Source organism: Hypomesus nipponensis, chromosome 18 (assembly GCF_054491055.1).
Source record: "Hypomesus nipponensis isolate SF chromosome 18, ASM5449105v1, whole genome shotgun sequence".
NCBI classification, from domain to species: domain Eukaryota; kingdom Metazoa; phylum Chordata; class Actinopteri; order Osmeriformes; family Osmeridae; genus Hypomesus; species Hypomesus nipponensis.
The window spans coordinates 2466399-2490702 of record NC_140378.1 but is presented as its reverse complement, the minus strand read 5'-3'; the positions used below and the strand labels follow the sequence as shown (position 1 = coordinate 2490702).

Sequence of the window (24304 nt, the reverse complement as noted above, 5' to 3'; positions counted from 1 at the left end):
AATCTTTTATTTATCAAAGACACTTTTATTGAGGTCGCGACAGAAACTTAGCAATTTTCTTTACAGTATTTTCATTTTTTTCTTAAGCTGGACAGTTTTTAGTTTATATGTGTGTGCTTTGTCTTGGTTTGCGGTGCTTCTGTTAAGCACAACACATTTATTTTTATGTGTGTTTATGCTTTAATGTGTCATGAATGCCTACTAATTCTCTTTTTAAGTATTTTCTTTAGTTGTAACATTTTCTCACAAATTGTGAGATGATCGTCACCATTAAATATTTTAGCTAAACACTAAAGTGTTACTATTGCTAACTTGCATTAAATATTTGTACACATGCACAAAAAGGGTCTTACATCTAGAAAAAACTCGGACTTAAATTAAGCATGTACACAGTCAAGCATATGATTATATCTTGCTCGTCACTGAAGGAATTGCACGTTTTACAACTAACCCATGTTACAACCATTCCTTGCTGTTGTCCATTAGGTCAGTTTGACAATTCACAGTAACAGCCATTGGTGCTTCAGGTATTGAATTACATTCGATGTTTCGAGGAAAGTTTGCTTGTTGCCCTTCCTGCGCACTCCCATGAGAGAACACACTAGATGCAGTAAGAGTGAGCGTGCATGTGCCTTGTTAAGCACAGCCCAATTCCCACTCAGGGATCTAGAGCTACAAAAGGGTGGAAATAAACACACAGTAGACTTCAAAAAAAGTACTGCTCACCAAGGGCCACCCTCACAACCCAAACCTGGCATTGTAGACTATACACAGTGTTTGTCTAGCAGCTATGACCATTTTGCACCATAGATCAACTTTACATTGACTCATTTAGTCAACATGTTTATCCAAATACACAAATTCCCCAGTAAAAGGAAAGTTAGAAACACATTTGTGTGATAAAGTGAAGTGACAACACTGACGAGCAATAACAATAATCTAATCATTTAGTAGAAGTTCTGTGATTTTCAGTAGGGGATTTGAACCTGTGGCCTTTTGATCAGCAGTCAAAAGCTCTATCACTTAGCCATACCCTACTACAAGAGTGGGAAGGGACCATTAGAATTGGTGCAAACTGTGGATTATATCAAATGCGTACACAAGGGGTCCAATCCTCTTTGATCTCCATTCTACTGTAAAGTAGTTTTATCTCATTTTAAAATAACTGTACAGCAGAATGTACGTTTTATGGTGTATTATAGAGTAGTATAGTTTTCTGCAGTGCATTGCATATGATGGTGTTGTGATAGTATATGATTCAGTAGCAGCCTGCATTCTATGATCCATGGTCATATCAACAGACAAATCATCACTGACATCATATTTTACTGAATATCATACAGCCTGGACTGGAGAAGCTGGTATTTGATTCCTGTCTTAAAGCAGGATGTCAGAAACAGATGGAGGCTGTCTTCGGTCTGGACGCCTCTAAGGATCTCCTCCAGTGAGCTGGCCGCTCGCCCTGACCCTGACCACTGTAGTTCCTGTCATGGTTTGTGTGAGTGTGTGTGTTGTGTGCATTGTGCGTTTTGTTCAGCCAGCATCACATGCCCAAGCTCAATCAGCTGGAGAGCACTAGCACCTTCCACCCTACCACCTCCTCCTCATGTTATGTAAGTCACAGTGAGTGAGCGCAGTGCACCATCTGGGACAGCTCTGCAGCCAGACCACACAGCCAAGGCAGGAGTACAGCCCCTGCTGGGGCCGGATCCCCCGCTGCTGCCTGTCAGTGACCTTTGAACCACAGGGTAGAAAGCAAGAGCTCCTCTGGAGCTTCCTGCTTGACACTTGCATGCTTGTAGACAGTCAGTGTTTCCTTGGTCTTTGTCACCATAGTGCTCCAGTTGACCCGCCCTTCGCTGCTCAATTTTCACTCCTCTGCATAGCACTCTGGATAAAAAAAAACCTTGACATATTTTTGTGGAAAAGACTCGTATATCCTGCTAAATGGATCACATCTAAACTAAATGTAATAATAATAAAATAAGTCTTTCTATTTCTAAATTTACTGGGAGGGTGTAATATTTTTCAACAGCGTATACAACTAAATGCAAAGCATAGCCTATGTGCAAATAAAAGCACAAGCTTATTGGAATATGAATTGAATGGGCTATGAACAGAGTAGCATTGACAAACACATTATCCAATGAAGAGTAAACGTTTGCCGAGAAGGGAGTGTTAAACAATTCCCTGGGAAAAGATAAGAATTGTTCGACTCTGGACCTATAGGCTACACACCAAACCAAGACGTCTTTGGGACGGTCCTGCACAACCTTTTCTTCGCGGTGGGCAAAACTGGACGGAGTAAATGAGAACTGTAGTAACAACAAAGCGACGTGGGCTCCATGATGAAATTATTTTGAATGGGAGGCGACAATTCTAACTGAAGAGAGGAAATCAATGTGGATGAAAACAAAGGCAAATCCAAGGCAAAGAGCTATTTTAGATCACCGCATTGCTTTGACTCAGCGCACAATGAAATCGCACCCCCTCCCCAGCATGCTACCGCAAGAAGTGACCGTTTTCCGACGTCTGTCTTATAATTAAAATTGTATTGTTTTCGTGGTATAGACCCACTGTTTAAACCTGAAAATTATGGAAAGGATACTGTGTTTCTAAGGAAAAATATACGCGCAAGCATGGTCCCCTCAAGAGCAGGTGGATTCAGCGAAGTGGATACACAGTGCACAGCACAGGAGAGCGCACCACAATTTTCGGACTACACCTTCAAAGAATGAAATTCATTATTTGATCTGCTGTTTGATTTCAGTTATGCTCTTTTTTTAATCGATATGTAGCCTATCAGAACTTCAGGATAGTCATGCAAGGGATGTTGTTTCTACGGAACTGACGGACGCACATTTGGAGGAGACTGAAATATTTGTGCCAGGTCTTCAAAAGGGAGATTTGTTGGAATTATACATTTTCAAGGCAATTAGGACATCTTCGTCTTTAAGGATGCCTGAAGCACTTGCGCCATCCCAAGCGCTCTATATAGGAATGGAAGTGGTTATTGCCGTGGCATCGGTAATAGGAAATGTGATGGTGGTTTGGGCGGTGAAAATTAATAAATCGTTGAGAGATACGACGTTCTGTTTCATCGTTTCCCTGGCACTAGCGGATATTGCAGTGGGAGCACTCGTCATTCCCTTGGCCATAACAATAAGCATCGGACTTCAAACTCACTTTTATAGCTGCCTGCTCGTGGCGTGCACGGTTCTGGTCCTGACACAAAGTTCTATCCTTGCGCTTCTAGCCATTGCCATTGACCGTTATCTTAGGGTCAAGATTCCAACCAGGTAAACGGCTCGAACAGGTGATGCCTTAAATATATGTCCACTTTAAGGGACAGCTGGTGGTAATGATAATGACTATTATAATAGCGATAATAGTGTTGTCTCGTGTGACAGGTTATAGCTAAATTCATCTTGTTTCATGCCCCACCTTCTGCTAACTGTCTCCTGTCACAGAGAGGATCTGACATGGCAGCATTAACTGGTTACCGGAGCATAGGCTATCGCACACAGCTGTAATTAGCTCCCATGTTCCCAGGATTGCAGCAGTATAGAAAGCCAATAATGTGTTGTGTAGTTTGGATGTTGCAAATCAATGTCTGTGAATTTGGGCTGTTCTTGTTTATAGTCCGTTGCACACCTTGCATCCCCCCCCCCACACACACACACACGCTGAGCCATGCCAGAGTGTGGAGACAAAAGGCTAGCAGCTGCTGAAACGTGGGGGAAGATAACCCGGCTCATAAAGAGAGCGTTTTTCATGTATTCCAGAATGCTGTCAGTGACAGCTTTGCACTGAATCTTAAGATGATAATGCCACCACGTCTTCTGAGCTCCATCTTTTAAAACAGCATACTTCAAGAATCTCTCTGCCGCTTTTGTCCTTCTGCCAAAAGTTAGCAGTCTAATTAATATTGGTTTGAGATGCTTCCGTCTGCAATTGAACTCTTCTGCTTGTAATTCCAATTCTCAAATTACCGCTAACTCCCCACACGTGACACAACTGCATACAGCTGGTCATGTCAGACTTATCAGTTCAGTTACACTGAAGTCCATCAGTCTTTCCTTTTTTTGCATTCATTTGTGTAGTCCTGCATAAGAAAGTAACTTAACATTAATCACCAAGTGAACAAAGTGGCCAAAGTAGATGAGTCTGTGGGCAATAAACTGTTCAAGGAGTCTTATGGCAATTATACAATTTTTATGTAATCATACTCAAATTACTTAAAAGCAACTGAGGGCAGCATAATTCACTTGACATAGACCTTTTACAGAATGTTGATGAAACTGTAATAATATCAGGACAGGTTATATCAAAGATTGGACCTTGTCTACAATTCTGCATGACTCATAAGGGTTTAAGCATCTCATTCTGCTACTAGAAAGTTAGCTGTGCTTGTGTCATATTTTGCACACTCAGTGTGATGCTTACACTTCCTGTTGTGGAAAAGTCCAAATTAAAAGTTTCTCTGAAACTTGATGCTCTTGTTTTATCACTGCAAATACATTTCTGGGTTGAACCAACTGCATTAATTGCTTAATGAAGCACATACCTTCCTGATGAAGACAAGGAAGAAAGACACCAATCACCTCGCTTCACTTTCTGTTCTTTTGGCAATACAGCAAGTCAAATATTTATTCTGACACTGTTGTGTTGCCATAATTTCATTTTAATTGTTATATAGCTTTATTATTTGTATAGTTTCATGTCAATGATTTGTCATTCGCACGCCAACAACCGTGCCACAGCAGCACAGAGTGGGGCACAAGTGCAGTGCTTCATCGTAGCTTGAAAGGAGGACTGGTTAGGCCTTGTTCTACGGATGTACAGTATTACTCCCTGGGGAACTTACAACAGACCATCCTAACATGTTCTCAGCACCTCAAACTCTTTACTCTCTCATCCCATGTGATTTCACACTGCAGCTTGTTGATAGACTTGTGATCTCTCAGTGCCTGCTGGCCATAAAACATATTTAACTATGAAAGATCCCACAGCCATGAAGCTGCACGGTCCACAACCAATAGACAGGACTGGGGACTTAGATACTGCAGTGTGTTTACTGCACAGAAGCTCTTCCTATCACCGCCCTGGAAATTGGGTGCAGTTAATTTGAGAAGGTATGAATCATCTCTCACAGAGACCCAAACACACTGAGAAGATGAGAGCCCCAGAGGAGAACTGCAGTTTTTTCTTAGAACGATACCTGCAGCAATTCCAAGTCATTTAGCACATTTATGGCCCATGTTGCCGACTGGACAGTTTGATTGTTTTGAGCTTGCAGGAAATAATTTTGCATTCTATATAACTGTTTGTTTTTTTGTCTTTTTTGCAGCTACAAACGGTTGGTGACCCCCCGGCGGGCGGGAGTGGCGGTGGTAGTGTGCTGGACAGTGGCTTTCATTGTGGGTCTCACCCCCATGCTGGGCTGGAACAACCTGTGGCGGCTACAGCAACAGAACGGCTCGCTGGACTCTGACCTGGTTATCACCTGCCAGTTTGAGAACGTCATCAGCATGGACTACATGGTCTACTTCAACTTCTTTGGCTGGGTGCTCCCTCCGTTGGTGGTCATGCTGCTCATCTATGCTGAGATCTTCTACATGATTCACAAGCAGCTCAACAAGAAGGTCAACAGCCACGCCGATCCCAACAAGTACTACGACAAGGAGCTGAAGCTGGCCAAGTCACTAGCGCTAGTCCTCTTCCTGTTCGCCATCAGCTGGCTCCCCCTCCACATCCTCAACTGCATCACACTCTTCTGTCCGGCCTGCCACAAACCCATGTTCCTCCTCTACATTGCCATCCTGCTCACCCACGGCAACTCGGCTGTCAACCCCATCGTTTACGCCTTCCGTATCAAAAAGTTCCGCACAGCCTTCCTCAAAATCTGGAAGCAATACGTTTGTTGCAAGGAAGGACCAGCCATCGACACCCAGCCAAGCGAGAGGAAGGAGATACCAGATCCACATACAGACCCACTGCAACCTCCGCAGAAGGAGGTCATGAAACAGGATCCGGCCCAGAAACCCGCACTGCAGGCCCAGAATGGTGACCCGTCTCCAACACGCAAAGAATCACTGCACATGCTGGAGCAGAAAAAGATCTAGGTGTAGGTACAGTTCAGTGCTATCAATGGAGATGAATGGGAATCTTGCCCACGGATATCATCGACCTCATTTGAAATATTTTCATAAAATGAGTTGTCAGTGACACAAAATGGCAAGCTGAGCAAGGCGTGGCAGCTTGCAGTCTTAATCTTATGAGACTCTTAAATCATGAACTGAAGACATGTTAATGTTGAAAAAGAGTACAAATGATTTATGGTTAAAAGGGTAACAGAAACTTGCAATGTCTCTTTGATAAGAATACCACTCAATTTGTAACAAACAAGATATATGAGCTTTAAACGTTACTTGATTAGTTAATTAGTGGATAAAAAAAAAAAAATCTACAATAGAGTACAGATTATCAGATAATCACATTTTTGAAAATAAACTGTCAATTACTGTCGGATTATGGTGTTATATTAATCAAAAGGTAAGGTTATTCTCTAAATTATGTTTTATATGACCGGAACAGTGGCTGAATATGAATGTATTGTCACTAGGAAAACTCCAGTAACGTTTCAACCACTCTAATACCTCATGTCGTCTTCAGGGTCTTAAATTAAATGCAAAAGTGCGGAAGGCAGGCAGGCAGTGTGCCCCTGGGCCAACCGATAAGGACAGCGGATGTGTTCTTGCTGATACAGGGGTTTTCTAAATCCCTTTTGAATTCTTTATTCCGTACTGAGGGGGACTTGGTTACACAGTGCTACAACGCGCCAATCCATTACACAGAGTTGGCAGAGTGGCAGGGGGTGAAATGTTATACCCCAGGCGGCAGGCCACTCGTTTTATTTGTATGTATTTATATATATATATATAACAGTTCTTGACCGCTCTCAGGGGCTGGGTATGTGCATAAGTGGCCTGACTGAACAATGAAAGGCACCTCTAGAAGGAATGAGAAGATGCACTTAAGGCGCATTTATACCCCCTCTTTGTTGGCTGTTGATAAGAATTTGATTTTTTATTCTGCTCAATCATGTACATACTGTACATTGGCAAGTCATCTTTGTTCAATGACAGACGTCCAGAAAAGACGACATGGAGATTGTGACTTTACTACAGTATAACCTTCTAGGCCGTTTTCACAATGCACTAGTTTAGGTTTCTGGAACTCAGTATTTGAACTACTATTTTTGCATTTCATTGGCAGTGAAGTCTGTGAATGTAATATTGGTCTCTTGTAACCATTGTATATTACTTAACATGCCCTGTCTGGGTCTGTGATATATCTAGACACCATATTTTGTGTAATGACACAATTCCTACAAATTCTCTCTCTCTCACTCACCACCAATATGCATCTATGGTACAATGAAATTACTTTGACAAAAGAAATACTTTGAACTAAATTTGCATTATCTGTAAATTGGTGTCGGTTGAACATTTAAACTATTTGTGTATACAAAACAGCTCCCAGATTTGTCTGGTTCCCAGGCCATATATAAGTAACTTGAAAGAGCGTAATAAAGGTGTTGCATCTTAGCCAACCGTGCTGTCACTGGTGGTGCTGAAATGTTACCTCTAATTTGTACGTTACATTAATGGGGCACCAATCAGCACATCCTCCCGAGAACTTTTTTCAGCTCTAGGTGTAAAGCATGATAAATCATCATGAGCAGGTAAACAAGCACATGTAATGTAAATAGAAGACACACAATCAATTTAATGCTACAGTCGGTTCCTTCCAAAATGCTAAAAGTGCTAGTTTGACTGATTGCGACTAACATTCTTACTGAGCGTTTCTGTTAGCACTGAGAAGAACAACAGATATACGCATGTGGTTCTTTTGAGGATCCCACATCCTTGCAAAACCTTTTTATACTTTCAGACCATTCATTGTGTAAGATGTTGATGGGAAAGGTGAAGGTCTGAGTCCCCAAAATGTTGAAATTGTCATTACCACCTCAGAATAAATGCAGTGAATGGCTGAGTGCCTCTGAATCAGGAGTATTTTCACTGCCTTCATGGCCTGTTCACCTATTCTTGCAGCTTCTGAAAGTAGAATTCTTGAAATTTGAGGGGGCACATGAAGTTATTCCTTTGACAATGTAAATCCTAGTGGTAAGTCCTCCACTGGTGTTTTTCTGTAAAAAAGTGGATCCTTTGTGGGGCTCATATTTCAGTTTTACTGTCTCTGAATCAATAACACAGGAAAGAGACCAGACAGAGTCATTTTACATGAATAAACACATTGTCATGCCATGAAGATCAATAGTTTGGCTAAATAAAAGGGGTGTATTACGTTTATAATATGTTCTGAATCGTTCTTTTCTGTTTAATTGAATATCCGTAGCTTTCCAAGCAATGGGCATCATTCTCAAACGCAGTTAAGAAGAATTTAAGAAGGAATTTATTTCTGATTTAGGAAAACATTTGGCATTCATGAAAGTTTTCTCATTTGAGATTTGTTCTGAACTTCAGAAGACTTTCCAAACTCGAAATAGCAGTCGTAAATCGGCCAGAGTTGTCTCAAATGCGCATTTAAGAAAACTCTGTGTTTGAAATGTTAATGAAGTTATGAGAAATCAACTCTAGACTATGGCAAGCCATAGTCAATGAATTTAACCAATGAATTCTTGATATCCAAAATTCGAATTCTTGATATCCAAAATGCGAATTCTTGAAGAATTGCACTTTGGATATCAACAATTCAAATTCTTGATATCCACAATTCATTGGTTAAATGATAAAACGGCTTGACATACTTACTAAAAATGCTTAGAATTGTAATTTTGATGTCAAGAATTCGAATTTTGGATATCAAGAATTCATTGGTTGAATTATAAAACGGCTTGCCATAACAGACATCCTCGGATTTAAATAATTAACCTTGCTTGGTGTGCACACCGTTAGATCCAGTGGAGAACAATTCCACTGCTCATCCTACTGGTATGATGTTGCACCGATGCACCTGTGCACCGATTGCTTTTTGCTTGGACGTAACTTGCGTTCCTGTTGCTTTCCTAATTGTGTCGATTCTGACTGCACACCGGGCCGTTGCTAGAAATTCTGGGTCCGATGAAAGACTAGAAAGGGTACAATTTCTGGGGAAATTGTAGGGTGTGCTTGCTTATTTGCGTTGGTTGCAGGGGTCCGTATTTAAATTACATTTCTGTATATTTTATATTAAAATGCAGAGCCTACTTATTATTTATAAAGATTACATAGATTTAAAAGCATATTTTTTTCTGTTCATTTACAACTCAAAATACTAAGAGTGAATGAAATAGTTGTCTTCTCATTTCCCCTGCAAGAGGGAATGGTGATCAGCAACCTCATAGTTGAATCAAAACAAATACATTTGGCAGACCGGTGTTGAAATAGTATCATCTGCTAACTGAAAATACGCCCCCAAAAACGTAAATAGGCTTGACATTTATTTAGGGGAAAATCACTCATTCATAAAAATGTCAGTGGTAGCAATCATTGTCAGTAACAAGGCAAAATGCGATATAGCCCTGCTGTGTGGAGAAGCTGCCCCGGTAAATTGTAGGCTCCAACTACTACTAGACTGTCTTGGTAGCGATTGCGTTGGTTGAATTCGATTTAACGTTACTTCCGTTGTACGGTCTAGGCTGAAATGAATTATTTTCATAAACAGATTGAAGTTTAGGCAGTGGCAATGGAGTTCAGGTTAGTAGTCACTAACATGTGCCGCCGTTTGACTTCCTACCTAGGTTACTGTAAACAGCTGTGATGTTTTTTTTAGCTACTAGACTACTGTAGGCTACAGTACAGCGTTGCAGTGAGCTACACTGGTTTGAAACCACAGGTCATTTTAATTTCACCAACAAATCATTAACTCGTAATCTAATGTCAAAATAAATCCTAAAACGAAAATGTATTTGTGAGGAATGTTTATTTTAACGATTGAAAACAGATGCATCATAGACCGCTGTAGTATGTGTTGCCCGAGCAACAGAGGCTAATGTCATGATGCTAATGCTTCAGTGAAATAGACTACTGTTTTGGAAAGTAGATGTAACTACTTCCTTATATCAGCTTATATTGTACATTACACTTCACAATTGTGTTTCATATCACAAAGTAAAATGGGTAAATAGTTATCACCCTGGCCTCTTTGCTTGTGGCGTTTCTGCAGCTCCCTTGCAGTAAAGCAGTTAGCCGAGCTATCTCCTAGAAGAACGAGCTGCTAAACTAATGTTCTGCTAGAGGTTGTCACGCGATATTTCGTGACGTTAGTGACGTCAGTAGCGTCAGTGACTGTGGCTAGCAAGTTAGCCACCGTTAGCTTCACTTTTGCCACAAAAACTTAATAAAAACCTAAACCGTGCAACGGAACATAAATCCCAATAGTACCAACGCAATCGCGACCAAGACGAACCTTTTGACATTGACGTTGTCTATGTAGTCCAAATATTGACTGAGCCTTAGGGTCACAAAAATAAACAATAATAATAATAATAATAATAACTAGAGAGCATACAATTTCTGGGGAAATTGTGAGGGTGTGCTTGTGGCTGCCCCAGCTTTCCATACACTCCTGGTGTTTACATATTTCAAAAAGCATTTAAGTGTATGACTACAGTTCTGACCATTGTGTTCCCTTGATAATAAGTTTGTAAAAATGACATGCATCACTCAGATGGAGGAGAGGTGATACTGGTTGGTTGGAAGAGAAGGAGGCCAAATGTAGCTCATGAAGATGCAGCGCTAGATAACTTATTAAATTGTAATCAGATATAAACAACTTGTTGGTTGCCCTATTATGTCCTATTATCCTCCTATCATCGCCCTATTATGTAATTTGAACGCCCTGAACGGCATCATTTGAGTAATGAGGGCAAGCGTAGGCTTATTGATTACTTAAAAAACTCAAAGTTTCATTATGCATCATAGAGGAGCCTAGTTAGAGAAGGATTTAGCAGTTTAATATTAGAAGCCTATTTTATTAATAATTTTCAGAGTAACCTCAAACCTTTCTTTTGTTTCTTTGACCTTACATTTTCTTTGAGGGCTTAGTGGTCTCGGTTTAACATCATTATTTATAGCGACATAATTACCGGACACTGTTAGCTCGCAATGTAGACAAAGAATGCCCCTGCAACAAAGTTGTAACTTGGTAACAAGTAGCCAGCTAGAAACCGAGCAGAAGTTTGTAGCCATATAAAGGCCTATAAATATAGGCTACTTGATTTGGCTGCAAGATTCGCTGATTTTGAGTGTCCAAGATATGATGGATTCTGATCTGGATCAACAGTCTAGCCATGTAGCTAAGGCTTGTCCGGGAAGAGTACATTTTTTTTTAACGGCAAGTCTGGAAGATCAATTTAGGCTAGTGCTACTTGCCCCGATGCACTGGACAAGTTATTAAAACTCAAACAAAACTAGAGAGCATACAAGTTCTGGGGAAATTGTGAGGGTGTGCTTGCGGCTGCCCCAGCTGCCCATACTCTCCTGGTGTTTACATATTTCAAAAAGCATTTAAGTGTATGACTACAGTTCTGACCATTGTGTTCCCTTGATAATAAGTTTGTAAAAATGACATGCATCACTCAGATGGAGGAGAGGTGATACTGGTTGGTTGGAAGAGAAGGAGGCCAAATGTAGCTCATGAAGATGCAGCGCTAGATAACTTATTAAATTGTAATCAGATATAAACAACTTGTTGGTTGCCCTATTATGTCCTATTATCCTCCTATTATCGTCCTATTATGTAATTTGAACGCCCTGAACGGCATCATTTGAGTAATGAGGGCAAGCGCAGGCTTATTGATTACTTAAAAAACGTTAAGTTTCATTATGCATGATAGAGGAGCCTAGTTAGAGAAGGATTTAGCAGTTTTATTATTAGAAGCCTATTTTATTAATAATTTTCAGAGTAACCTCAAACCTTTCTTTTGTTTCTTTGACCTTACATTTTCTTTGAGAGCTTAATGGTCTCGGTTTAACATCATTATTTATAGCAACATCATTACCGGACACTGTTAGCTCGCAATGTGGACAAAGAATGCCCCTGCAACACAGTTGTAACTTGGTAACAAGTAGCCAGCTAGAAACCAACCAGAAGTTTGTAGCCATATAAAGGCCTATATATATAGGCTACTTGATTTGGCTGCAAGATTTGCTGATTTTGAGTGTCCAAGATATGATGGATTCTGATCTGTGTCAACAGTCTAGCCATGTAGCTAAGGCTTGTCCGGGAAGAGTGGATTTTTTTTGTACGGCAAGTCTGGAAGATCAATTTAGGCTAGTGCTACTTGCCCCAATGCACTGGACAAGTTATTAAAACTCAAACAAAATAAAATGCAATGTTAGGCCTACTTCACGTTATGTGCCACTCATTACGTCTATCGATTTTATTTGAGCGAATTCTGCATCAGTAAAACCACCAACCCAAGATCTCTACAGACCAGCTAATTTCCTGCTCAACACTTCAACGGGGGCTTATTACTTGAAAGATGAATTAGGCTATTTACGGTCGTCTCAGTTACACCATGAGGGGTGGGAAATACTGTGATTTGCTTAAGAAGGCAAATGGCTAGTAAAACATAACATTTCATAATAATTTCAATAAATCAAGCAGCGCTGCAAGACCTAGTAAAATGTATATCCTACAGCTAAGCAAGGCTGAAGCAGGCTGACATTAATTATTTTCATGAACAGACAAAGTTTTGACATTGACAAAGTTTAGGCTGTGGCAATGAAGTTCAGGTTAGTAGTCAGATACTTTCACCTATTGAAAAACTTTTGAGTAAGGGGAAAGCCAAACATGTTCCGTCGCCGTTTGACTTTCTAAACATCTCTAAAGAGATGTTTTTGTTAGCTACTCATTAGTGTCTCGGGTAGGCTACAGCGTTGCAGTGAGCCGCCACACTGATTTGAAACCACAGGTAATGGTCATTTCACCAACAAATCGTTTATTAATGTCAAAATAAATCCTACAACAAAAACGTATTTGTGAGGAATGTTTATTTTAACGATTGAAAACAGATGCATCATGACCACTGTAGTATGTGTTGCCCAAGCAACAGATCGAGGCTAATGTCATGATGCTAATGCTTCAGTGAAATAGTAGACTACCGTTTCCGAAAGTAGATGTGGGCCTACTTACTTAATAATATCAGCTAATATTGTACATTACATTTCACAATTATGTTTCACACCACAAAGTAAAATGATTAAATATCACCCTGGCCTCTTTGCTTGTGGCGTTTCTGCAGCTGCCTTGCAGATTAGTATCCCCCAAGTTAACAGATGGGAAACTAATGTTCTGCTAGAGATAGTCACGCGAGTTTTCGTGACGTTGGTGACGTTAGTGGCGTCAGTGACTGTGGCTAGCAAGTTAGCCACCGTTAGCTTCACTTTTTGCCACAAAAACGTAATTTCTACTTAAACCGTGCAATGGAACATAAATCCCAATACAACCAACGCAATCGCTACCGAGACGAACCTTTTGACATCGCCATTGTCTATGTAGTCCAAATATTGAGGCATCCTTAGGGGGGCGAAAAGAAACAATAAATAATAAATAATATATATGTGAGATAACAATGGTTTGTGCTCGCCGAAGGCAAGCACACCCCAATAAATATATATGTCAGATAACAATGGTTTGTGCTCGCCGAAGGCAAGCACACCCCAAATATCGGTGTGGGCCCCCGCCCCTGACTTTTCATTGTCAAAGATCAATTTTACACCACTTTTTTTCTTAGACTATATGTACTATCATAATTTTTCTGTTTCTATATGTTCTTGACAGTGCCTGACGCAATGCACCCAATTCGTTTATTTTTTTCAATTAACCACTCAAAGAGTCACTGGGTATTATTATGTAAAAATCAAGCACCTGGTGCAACACACCCAGACACTGCTTTTATACACATTTATGGTTATGTTTTATGGAACAACTGATGAAGAACTTAAATACCTAATCTTGGCTTTAACATAAAAAATGGGCTTATCAGTGCCATAGCGCTAGAGAAACAGCTTCACTTTATTTTTGTATAAGGACGGCAAGCTGTAAGATTAGCCCCCTGCTTAACATTAAGTCTCATGTCAACAGGCTACCATAAAAGTTCAGTTTTAGTAAACACTAATGTAAGAATGGAAAATTGTGTCCTACTGCTACTGGAATTTTTGACCGCGTATTATAACTGTTGGCGAATTATAATTTTACTGGTCTTTTCTGTGGATTATATTTAGTGGATAATTTGTAAATGTCAACCTTGTCAGGCGATTATTTTACACTGCTGACCACACAGAGATAAACGTTAGTTTCGGTTAACAAAGTAATGTTAGTAGCTGGCTAAGCGCTAGCTCCTAACATTAGTCACTCCAACATTGTGATGTTGGACGAGGCGAGCTATACTATTTCTCGTGAACCTAAGGATGCCTGTGCAGCTAGCTTAACACTCTCACCTTTCTTCGAAAAAAAATTGCTGATATTCTGGGCTCCTGATTTGCTCCTGGCCTCTCTTTTCTTCCTCTCTTCTCTTTTTTGTTGTCCCGGTTTATGTTTCTCTTTCTGTTTCGGCATTGTCAATTCTCCATTGATAACCAACTGGCTTCTGCTGCAGTTCGTGACCAATAACTTTATGCGCACATTTTCAAAAGAGGAGCAAACCATGGACCAAACCGTTTTTTAAGAAGGGTGTTATTGCTTGCAAAATATAACCTTGTTCAATTTTGCTTGATTTTGTGGCTTTGTTTTAACTCTGATGCATTATTATGAGTCCTAGTTAGGCCTAGGCATAATCATTAAGTCAGAGAAAGGGAGGCTTACATAATAGGCTACTGGGGTTTTTTGTGGGCCCCCCCTGAGCTGTGGGCCCCTAGAATTGTCATCACCTTTCACCCCCTAAACGACGGCCCTGACTACACACGTCACTGCTGTTGCGTGCCCTTATAATGAGCTGTCGGGCGTGTATGTATGCAAATTCAGGAGCACGAGGACACGCTTTCAACTTAAGAAAACTCTTCCCAGGGAGCACAGCTCTGAAAACTTCTGCTGCGTAGGAACACATTATCAAGCGTTCATGAATTTGTCGGATGTCTTTTTCTTACGTTGTTTTTCCCGAAGCCTGTAAGAAACATTTCAGAAGAAACTTCAGAAAATGTTTCGAGAATGAGGTCCAATGTCCCTGCGTTTTGAGAGACAGTATCTTGGACCCCCCCCCTCCCCCCTGTTGAGCCATTGTTGAGAGTAGGAAGCTGCAAGCTACTCTGCTCTGTCTACCTGCTTATTAATACACATGTCCCATAGAAAATAACCTATTTAATCCTACACATCGACTGAGCCCCTGTTCATTCTGCAGGAAATCTGAGCCCTGTCACTAACTTGGGTTAGTGGGGGGGGGGGGTGTAACAAAGCCCCAGGCCAGGATGACATTCATTGCCATGGAATGGTAACCTTGGGGTTTAGCATTCATCCAGTTTACAAACACGAGTAAGAACCAAGCCTGAGCATTAGTGTCTTGTATGCCCAACCTTTTGTCTTTCTGTGGATTTTAAATGATTTTGGTCAGTGTTTTCCCTGGTCTTTTTGAAAGAAGATCCATCATGCAGCTTTTTGTCTCCCCAGAGGGTCATGTGCAGAGCAGGACTGAGGGAGGAAACCGTTGCATGATATTTATGTCCAGCCAAAGGCCTTTTCACATAAAAAATGGACGAGCAGTCGGATTCAACTTGGGTTCTGGTTGAGGAATCATGAATAAAGCAGAACGAGTTCTACCCCAGGTGTTTCATCACCACAGGGACTCATCAGAAGACCCCCCCCTCCCCCCACATACTGGCCACCATTGGACCCTGAAAACTAGCTCTCACACAATACTATCCTCACTCCTCACGCGTGACCAGGTGCCGAGGGTGAGAGTCAAAAGAATTCCTACACTTACATTAGGCTTCTGTTTAGTTTGCTTTGTTGGATGTGATTTGCATCCATCTGAAAGTGCTCTGTGCAGATGGCCGGGTGTTATGAAGATTGCATGGCTATTGTTTTTGGTAAACATGAGTGTTGTCCCAGAGATGTTGTACCATCTGTGTTTTCAACGCCTGGGCCTCCAAGCTGTGAGGCCTAGGTTAATGATCTCTACTTTTTCACTGCGCATTCCCAGCTGGTAAATGTCCAGGAAAGGTGTTTGTTGAAAACACATTATCCCCATGTAATGGCACACAAACCAGAATTTGAAAAAAAACAGACAAGCTCTCATGTGTTTACTAACATTTTACAGGCTGTGCCTTACAGCTCTGAACTCACAATGAAGGTCTAGCTGATTTACGGCAGTGATGGATTTTTGTGATTCAGCCAAACTCAATAGTCATTTTGAGTCTAGTGTGGATCCCCTGTGAAATAATAAATTAAGAACGTAATCAGGACAAGCAGCAGGCAAATCCAAACAAAAGAGCAGTTGGGTGCTGAAATAAAACTAACAATTTCCCCATCAACAATCTATTATTCACCGAACACCAACTTCAAAACTCAGGGCAACATCAATATTTAAATGTCTTTTTTTATCTTAACTAATCTTCCCCACGGAGACGGTTGAGAAAGCACTGTAAGCTCGAATGTAGGGTCCCTGATTGGCTCAGCGGTCTCAGATCTTTTCCTGGTGGGTTGCAATGGAAATGACGATAGGTGGAAGGATTTGACAGTTTACTCTATACCATGTGTTCCTTTACACTATAAAGGGTATGTCCCTAGAGAATGTATGTTGGCTAAAATGCTCTTGTAGATATGGGCCATGAGCGTATCCTTTGTTGTGGTTCTGCTCTGGTGTTGTGCAAAACTATGCTGGTCCCATTCTGGCTTTTAGTGGCACAGTGACCCCAGCTGGTCATGAGATATATTGCATTCATACACACAATCGTTTTAATTTGGGATGTTTTGACCTAAGACTGAAACCATGCTGGACATCCGACACAATCCTAGTCAGCCTTGATTGCACACCAAGGGTATCTATTATGGCTGTCATGTTTGGAAGTGGTTGCACGCCTACTTATTGTCATGCTAGTCTGGATAGAGACAGATTGTACCAGACCTTCAAATGGAATGCTCAAGCGTTAGAATTGTGATGGTGATGATGTGTGTGTGTCGAGAATTTACAGTTTCTCCAATTCCCGCTCCTTGTCAACAACATTTTATAATGTGTATAATCTGTACCAGCATGATATTTGTGTGGGTGAGGGGATATGAATTGCAAGGTCTAGCCTGAATGACAAGGGTCCATCTCCAGGTAAACTGCCTTTTAAAGTAATTAGACCTGCCGAATAAGTTGTGTAACACTCCAATGAAATTATGTATCCTTGAATCTTCAGGGACTGTGGATTGAGTCCTTCTTCCAGAGCACATGGTCAAGCCCCTGTGGGGCAGACATTGCAATGCTACGTAAAGAGAAGAGATAATTGTCTGCCTCAACAAGTTTATGGCTGAGGCAGTAAAGTGTTGCATCTGACTCATTTCCTGGCCATTATCAGCCGTGTCTTTTTGTTAAAGAATGAGGAAATTCCCCATCTATCTTTTCCCCTTCTTCTCAACCTCTGCCGGTTCCTTAGCCTTTTTCTAACTAGATCATGATGCAGGACAGCTATCAGGGAGGCCTCAAAAAAAAATATGATGTTTGGTGTTTGTGGTTGAGGCTAGATCTATTCCTGAGGGGAAGAAGACTTAAAAAAAAAAAACTCATTAAAAAGTTATGAAGGCGTTGTCCCATATAGAGTTGAAAAAAAGTTAAGTAAGCTTTAAGGATATTTGGGGCACTTAGAGCCCTTAGCGTGGTCCCTCTGTCAGTGCCTGTGGTGGTTGCTCGGGTGGGTGGTGGAAGATGGCACACCCATACAGACCAGTGTTCTCAGCCTGTAAGTCATTAGACTTTAACTGTGGTGGTGAGAGATGGCTGTCCATAAATGTACCACAGGACCAAGGCCCGGCCCAACCCCAGCACAGGCAGCCAATGTCCCTGCAGACAGAGCTTCACCCCTCATTCATGGCCCTCACTCAAAAACAACGCCTGCTTTACAGGGACATTTTTGAAGCAGCTGGACATTTATATCTGGAAGTGAGGAGTAGAATTGTGTACATATAGCCTGATGTGCCTGAGATACATTGTGATTACATCACTGCACTTTGTACATCCTTACTCTTAAGCCCCAAATGTCTCCTCAAATAACAATGCACCTTGATTCCAGCAGACAACTATAGGTTAAATTGCACTTTAAAACACCTTGTTTGTGCTGTGTGGTTATGGTCGTACTTGTCATTGGGGTGTGCTTGCCTTCGGCGAGCACAAACCATTGTTATCTCACATATATATTATTTATTATTTATTGTTTCTTTTCGCCCCCCTAAGGATGCCTCAATATTTGGACTACATAGACAACGGCGATGTCAAAAGGTTCGTCTCGGTAGCGATTGCGTTGGTTGTATTGGGATTTATGTTCCATTGCACGGTTTAAGTAGAAATTACGTTTTTGTGGCAAAAAGTGAAGCTAACGGTGGCTAACTTGCTAGCCACAGTCACTGACGCCACTAACGTCACCAACGTCACGAAAACTCGCGTGACTATCTCTAGCAGAACATTAGTTTCCCATCTGTTAACTTGGGGGATACTAATCTGCAAGGCAGCTGCAGAAACGCCACAAGCAAAGAGGCCAGGGTGATATTTAATCATTTTACTTTGTGGTGTGAAACATAATTGTGAAATGTAATGTACAATATTAGCTGATATTATTAAGTAAGTAGGCCCACATCTACTTTCGGAAACGGTAGTCTACTATTTCACTGAAGCATTAGCATCATGACATTAGCCTCGATCTGTTGCTTGGGCAACACATACTACAGTGGTCATGATGCATCTGTTTTCAATCGTTAAAATAAACATTCCTCACAAATACGTTTTTGTTGTAGGATTTATTTTGACATTAATAAACGATTTGTTGGTGAAATGACCATTACCTGTGGTTTCAAATCAGTGTGGCGGCTCACTGCAACGCTGTAGCCTACCCGAGACACTAATGAGTAGCTAACAAAAACATCTCTTTAGAGATGTTTAGAAAGTCAAACGGCGACGGAACATGTTTGGCTTTCCCCTTACTCAAAAGTTTTTCAATAGGTGAAAGTATCTGACTACTAACCTGAACTTCATTGCCACAGCCTAAACTTTGTCAATGTCAAAACTTTGTCTGTTCATGAAAATAATTAATGTCAGCCTGCTTCAGCCTTGCTTAGCTGTAGGATATACATTTTACTGGGTCTTGCTGCGCTGCTTGATTTATTGAAATTATTATGAAATATTATGTTTTACTAGCCATTTGCCTTCTTAAGCAAATCACAGTATTTCCCACCCCTCATGGTGTAACTGAGACGACCGTAAATAGCCTAATTCATCTTTCAAGTAATAAGCCCCCGTTGGTGTTGAGCAGGAAATTAGCTGGTCTGTAGAGATCTTGGGTTGGTGGTTTTACTGATGCAGAATTCGCTCAAATAAAATCGATAGACGTAACGAGTGGCACATAACGTGAAGTAGGCCTAACATTGCATTTTATTTTGTTTGAGTTTTAATAACTTGTCCAGTGCATCGGGGCAAGTAGCACTAGCCTAAATTGATCTTCCAGACTTGCCGTAAAAAAAAAATGTACTCTTCCCGGACAAGCCTTAGCTACATGGCTAGACTGTTGATCCAGATCAGAATCCATCATATCTTGGACACTCAAAATCAGCGAATCTTGCAGCCAAATCAAGTAGCCTATATTTATAGGCCTTTATATGGCTACAAACTTCTGCTCGGTTTCTAGCTGGCTACTTGTTACCAAGTTACAACTTTGTTGCAGGGGCATTCTTTGTCTACATTGCGAGCTAACAGTGTCCGGTAATTATGTCGCTATAAATAATGATGTTAAACCGAGACCACTAAGCCCTCAAAGAAAATGTAAGGTCAAAGAAACAAAAGAAAGGTTTGAGGTTACTCTGAAAATTATTAATAAAATAGGCTTCTAATATTAAACTGCTAAATCCTTCTCTAACTAGGCTCCTCTATGATGCATAATGAAACTTAACGTTTTTTAAGTAATCAATAAGCCTACGCTTGCCCTCATTACTCAAATGATGCCGTTCAGGGCGTTCAAATTACATAATAGGGCGATGATAGGAGGATAATAGGACATAATAGGGAAACCAACAAGTTGTTTATATCTGATTACAATTTAATAAGTTATCTAGCGCTGCATCTTCATGAGCTACATTTGGCCTCCTTCTCTTCCAACCAACCAGTATCACCTCTCCTCCATCTGAGTGATGCATGTCATTTTTACAAACTTATTATCAAGGGAACACAATGGTCAGAACTGTAGTCATACACTTAAATGCTTTTTGAAATATGTAAACACCAGGAGTGTATGGAAAGCTGGGGCAGCCACAAGCACACCCTCACAATTTCCCCAGAAATTGTATGCTCTCTAGTTTGACTTTACTCACCACCTTGAAATGTCTGTTTTTAGGATACTTATATAGCCATCCATTTTGCTCCACACATTGGGTTGCAGATGAACACTACATCATTTTTCAAGCTCTCAACAAAATCTCAAGGTATGGGATGGGTCCATTTGAGAATCCACAGTGTAGGGAGTGTGTGAGCGAGAGACTGGAATGAAGGTGTGTTGAAGTTGTAAAAAGTCAGATTCCACAATTGCCAAGTGAAGTGCGAAAGAGTGAGCAAACTCTCCAACTGGCAGACAGGTGCAATCAATTAGACGGCCTCCTTGCCCTACCACAACTGACCTGCAATGAGAGTACTACCTGTCAGAGACTAGGAGGAGGATGTCAGATAAACTGGGCTTTGGTTAGGAGAACTTTCTCAGAATTCATAATTGTGTCATTCCTTTTTTTATTCCTATTTTAATTATGACTTTTATCACTTAAATTATTGTTTTTATTGATTTTATGTAAAGCACCTTGAGCTACAATTCTTGTATGAAATGTGCTATATAAATAAAGTCTTACTTACTTACTTTGCAACCCCTTGTGTGGATTCCCCGTTTGCCTGTGGCTGGCTTGGCTTGTGCTCTAACTGGTGATGCCCAGGTAGGTTACTCGGCCCTTAAACCCATTGACAGCAAGGACTGTGTTAAAGTTAAAACTGCCATGGTGAAGGCTTACAAATTAGTCCCTAAAGCTTGCGAAGATTGATTTCGGAAAAGGAAATCTGTCTGAGAAAGTGTTTTCTGGAGAGCTTAAAATGCAATCAAATTGCTGGTGCACCATATGAGCTGATGAGACAATCTAGCCATTGTGCAACGATAGAGCTCAAGCAGTTTAAAGACAGTTTAGCCATTTTCTGTGCTCATCCATGGCGTGGGATATAACACATTGGGCCTCATTCTCGAACGCAGTTAAGAATTTAAGAAGGAATTTCTTCTGAATTGGATTTAGGAAAATATTTCGCATTCATGAAAGTTCTCATCTGGGATTTGTTCTGAACTTCAGAAGACTTTCCGAACTCGAAATAGCAGTCGTAAACCGGCCAGAGTTGTCTCAAATGCGATTCCACAAGGATCATAGGAATCGCATTTTAGAAAACTCTCCGTGTTTGAAGTGTTAATGAAGTTATGAGAAATCGTTGGTGATTGCGTTCAACTCTACAGACTATGGCAAGCCGTTTTATCATCAAACCAATGAATTCTTGATATCCAAAATTTGAATTCTTGATATCAAGAATAGCATTTTGGATATCAAGAATTCGAATTTTGGATATCAAGAATTCATTGGTTAAATGATACGGCTTGCCATAACAGACATCCTTGGATTAAAATAATTATAATAATTAACCTTGTTTAGTGTGCACACTGTTAGATCCAATGGAGAACAATTCCACTGCTCATCTGGTATGATGTTGCACATCTGTGCACCGGTTGCTTTTCGCTTGGACATAACTTGCGTTCCTGTTGAATCCGTGTATCATTTGTTCTTTCGTTTTTCAATTGAGAAACCAAAAACAAGAAACCAAATCAACGGGGCACTGACCGAAAATGATTTTGAAATTTTGTTTTTGGTGACCCGGAAGTTGTTATTCAGACGCCAGTTGGCTGCGCCATTCAATAGGGTCCAAATGCAGTGCTCCCTCCTCAGGCCCCTCTAAACCGGAACTCTCTCCTCAGGCCCCTAGAGCCGGAACTCTCTCCTCAGGCCCCTTTTTTCATGTGTATTAGCGCCACCGCTGGTCGGAGGATACTGTAGGCTATTTATATCAGTATCCTCCGACCAGCGGTGGCACTAATACCTCGGATACACATGAAAAAAGGGGCCTGAGGAGAGAGTTCCGGCTTCAGGGGCCTGAGGAGAGAGTTCCGGTTTGGAGGGGCCTGAGGAGGGAGCACTGCATTTGGACCCTTCTCGCGCCATTAGACATTCTCTGGCTGCGCGCAGTTTGCAGTGTAACGGAGCGTCCACCAGAAAACACAAAGAAGAATGTGGATAGAGATCCCAAACTTTCAGTGTATATTTTGTTGTATGTATTGTACTTATGTTTTTCAAGCCAACAATGTTAATAAAATGATCAAATGCATTCAGTGGTAGGCCCTACTCATAATTTCTCTTATTTTCACCGAAAAAATGTGGTTAGTGGAAATTCTGATTGTTACCATAGCCACATTGGCTGGTGATCAAAAAGGTTAATTTAGAAATCGGCAGGACCTTCCAGGTTTTCTATTTTTGCCTAGAATCAGAATCAGAAGGGATTTTATTCGCCGTGTGTTTGCACAAACAAGGAATTTACTTTGGCAGGGAGGTGCATACATTAAACATATAGGAATATTGAAACTAAAATATGTGGACTAACTATACAAAAGGAGCAAAGTTTAGCTAATGCTAAGGGTGGTCTAGCTAATACTAAGGGGAATACAAAATTAAAATATAAGTAGCCATAATTTAGAATTTAACCTAAAAATACCCCAAAATACAGATAGTACAAACGATACAATAGTGCAATGTGCAGGGTGTCATTGTGCAGAATGTGATTTCAAGTCAGTGTGAGTCTTTGGCCTTGTGAAAGTGGCCAACAGCGGATGGGAAGAAAACTGTTCTTGTGGCGTGAGGTTTTGGTCTTGATGGGCCGCAGCCTTCTGCCGGAGGTGAGTAGCTGGAACAGGGAGTGTCCAGGGTGGGAAGGGTCGGCCACAATCTTCCTCGATCGCCTCAGGGACCTCGAGGTGTGCAGATCCTTGAGGGAAGGCAGATTACAGCCAATCACCTTCTCAGCAGTGCGGATGATACGCTGCAGTTTGCTCTTGTCCTTGGCAGTGGCAGCAGCGTACCAGATGGTGATAGAAGAAGTGAGGATGGACTCAATGATGGCTGTGTAGAAGTGCACCATCATTGTCTTTGGCAGGTTGAATTTCTTCTGCTGCCGTAGGAAGTACATTCTCTGTTGTGCTTTTTTGGTGAGGGAGCTGATGTTCAGTTCCCACTTGAGGTCCTGGGAGAGGATGGTACCCAGGAAGCGGAAGGACTCCACAGTGTTGACTGGGGAGTCACTCAGGGTGATGGGGGTGAGTGGGACTGTGTTCTTCCTGAAGTCCACAACCATCTCCACTGTCTTAAGAGAATTGAGCTCTAAGTTGTTCTGGTTGCACCAGGTCACCAGGTTGTCAACTTCCCAGCTGTAGTCAGGCTCGTCCCCGTAAGAGATGAGCCCAATGAGGTTGGTGTCATCCGCAAACTTCAAGAGTTTGACAGACGGATGACTCGAGGTGCAGCTGTTGGTGTACAGGGAGAAGAGCAGAGGAGAAAGGACGCAACCCTGAGGAGATCCGGTGCTGATGGACCGGGAGTCATGGACCTTCAGCTGGGAGAGCTTGTCCTGGAGCAGGGCGGGGATGATGGTGTTGAAGGCAGAGTGGAGTCCACAAACAGGATCCTGGCGAAGGATGCTTGGGAGTCCAGATGCTGTAGGGTGAAGTGGAGGGCCATGTTAACGGCATCATCCACAGACCTCAGTGGATGAACCTCTGTGGATAAACCCAGCGCTGCGCTAAGAGCCACTGTGAGTAACAGTGGTACGGCTGTCCAGTGTTAACGAATAAATATAACGTATTTATAGACAAAAACAGATAACCTGGAAGATCCTGATGATTTTTTTGGTTGTCAAGTTGTATTCCTTGATAGCCAAGTGTTTTGTTCCTCTAAACAATATAAAACTCTTGATGATTGTATGAGTAGGCTATCT

At 41.3% G+C, this 24304-nt stretch overlaps 1 protein-coding gene across 1 annotated transcript; it reads left to right on the top strand.

The window, feature by feature from the left end:
* Window positions 1-2958: 2958 nt before the first annotated feature.
* Window positions 2959-6807, top strand: adora1b (adenosine A1 receptor b). The gene is made up of 2 exons (XM_084680421.1): window positions 2959-3299; window positions 5351-6807. Exons 1-2 carry the CDS (start codon window positions 2959-2961, stop codon window positions 6123-6125), a joined length of 1116 nt encoding a protein of 371 aa, XP_084536547.1. The 3' UTR covers window positions 6126-6807.
* Window positions 6808-24304: the final 17497 nt, after the last annotated feature.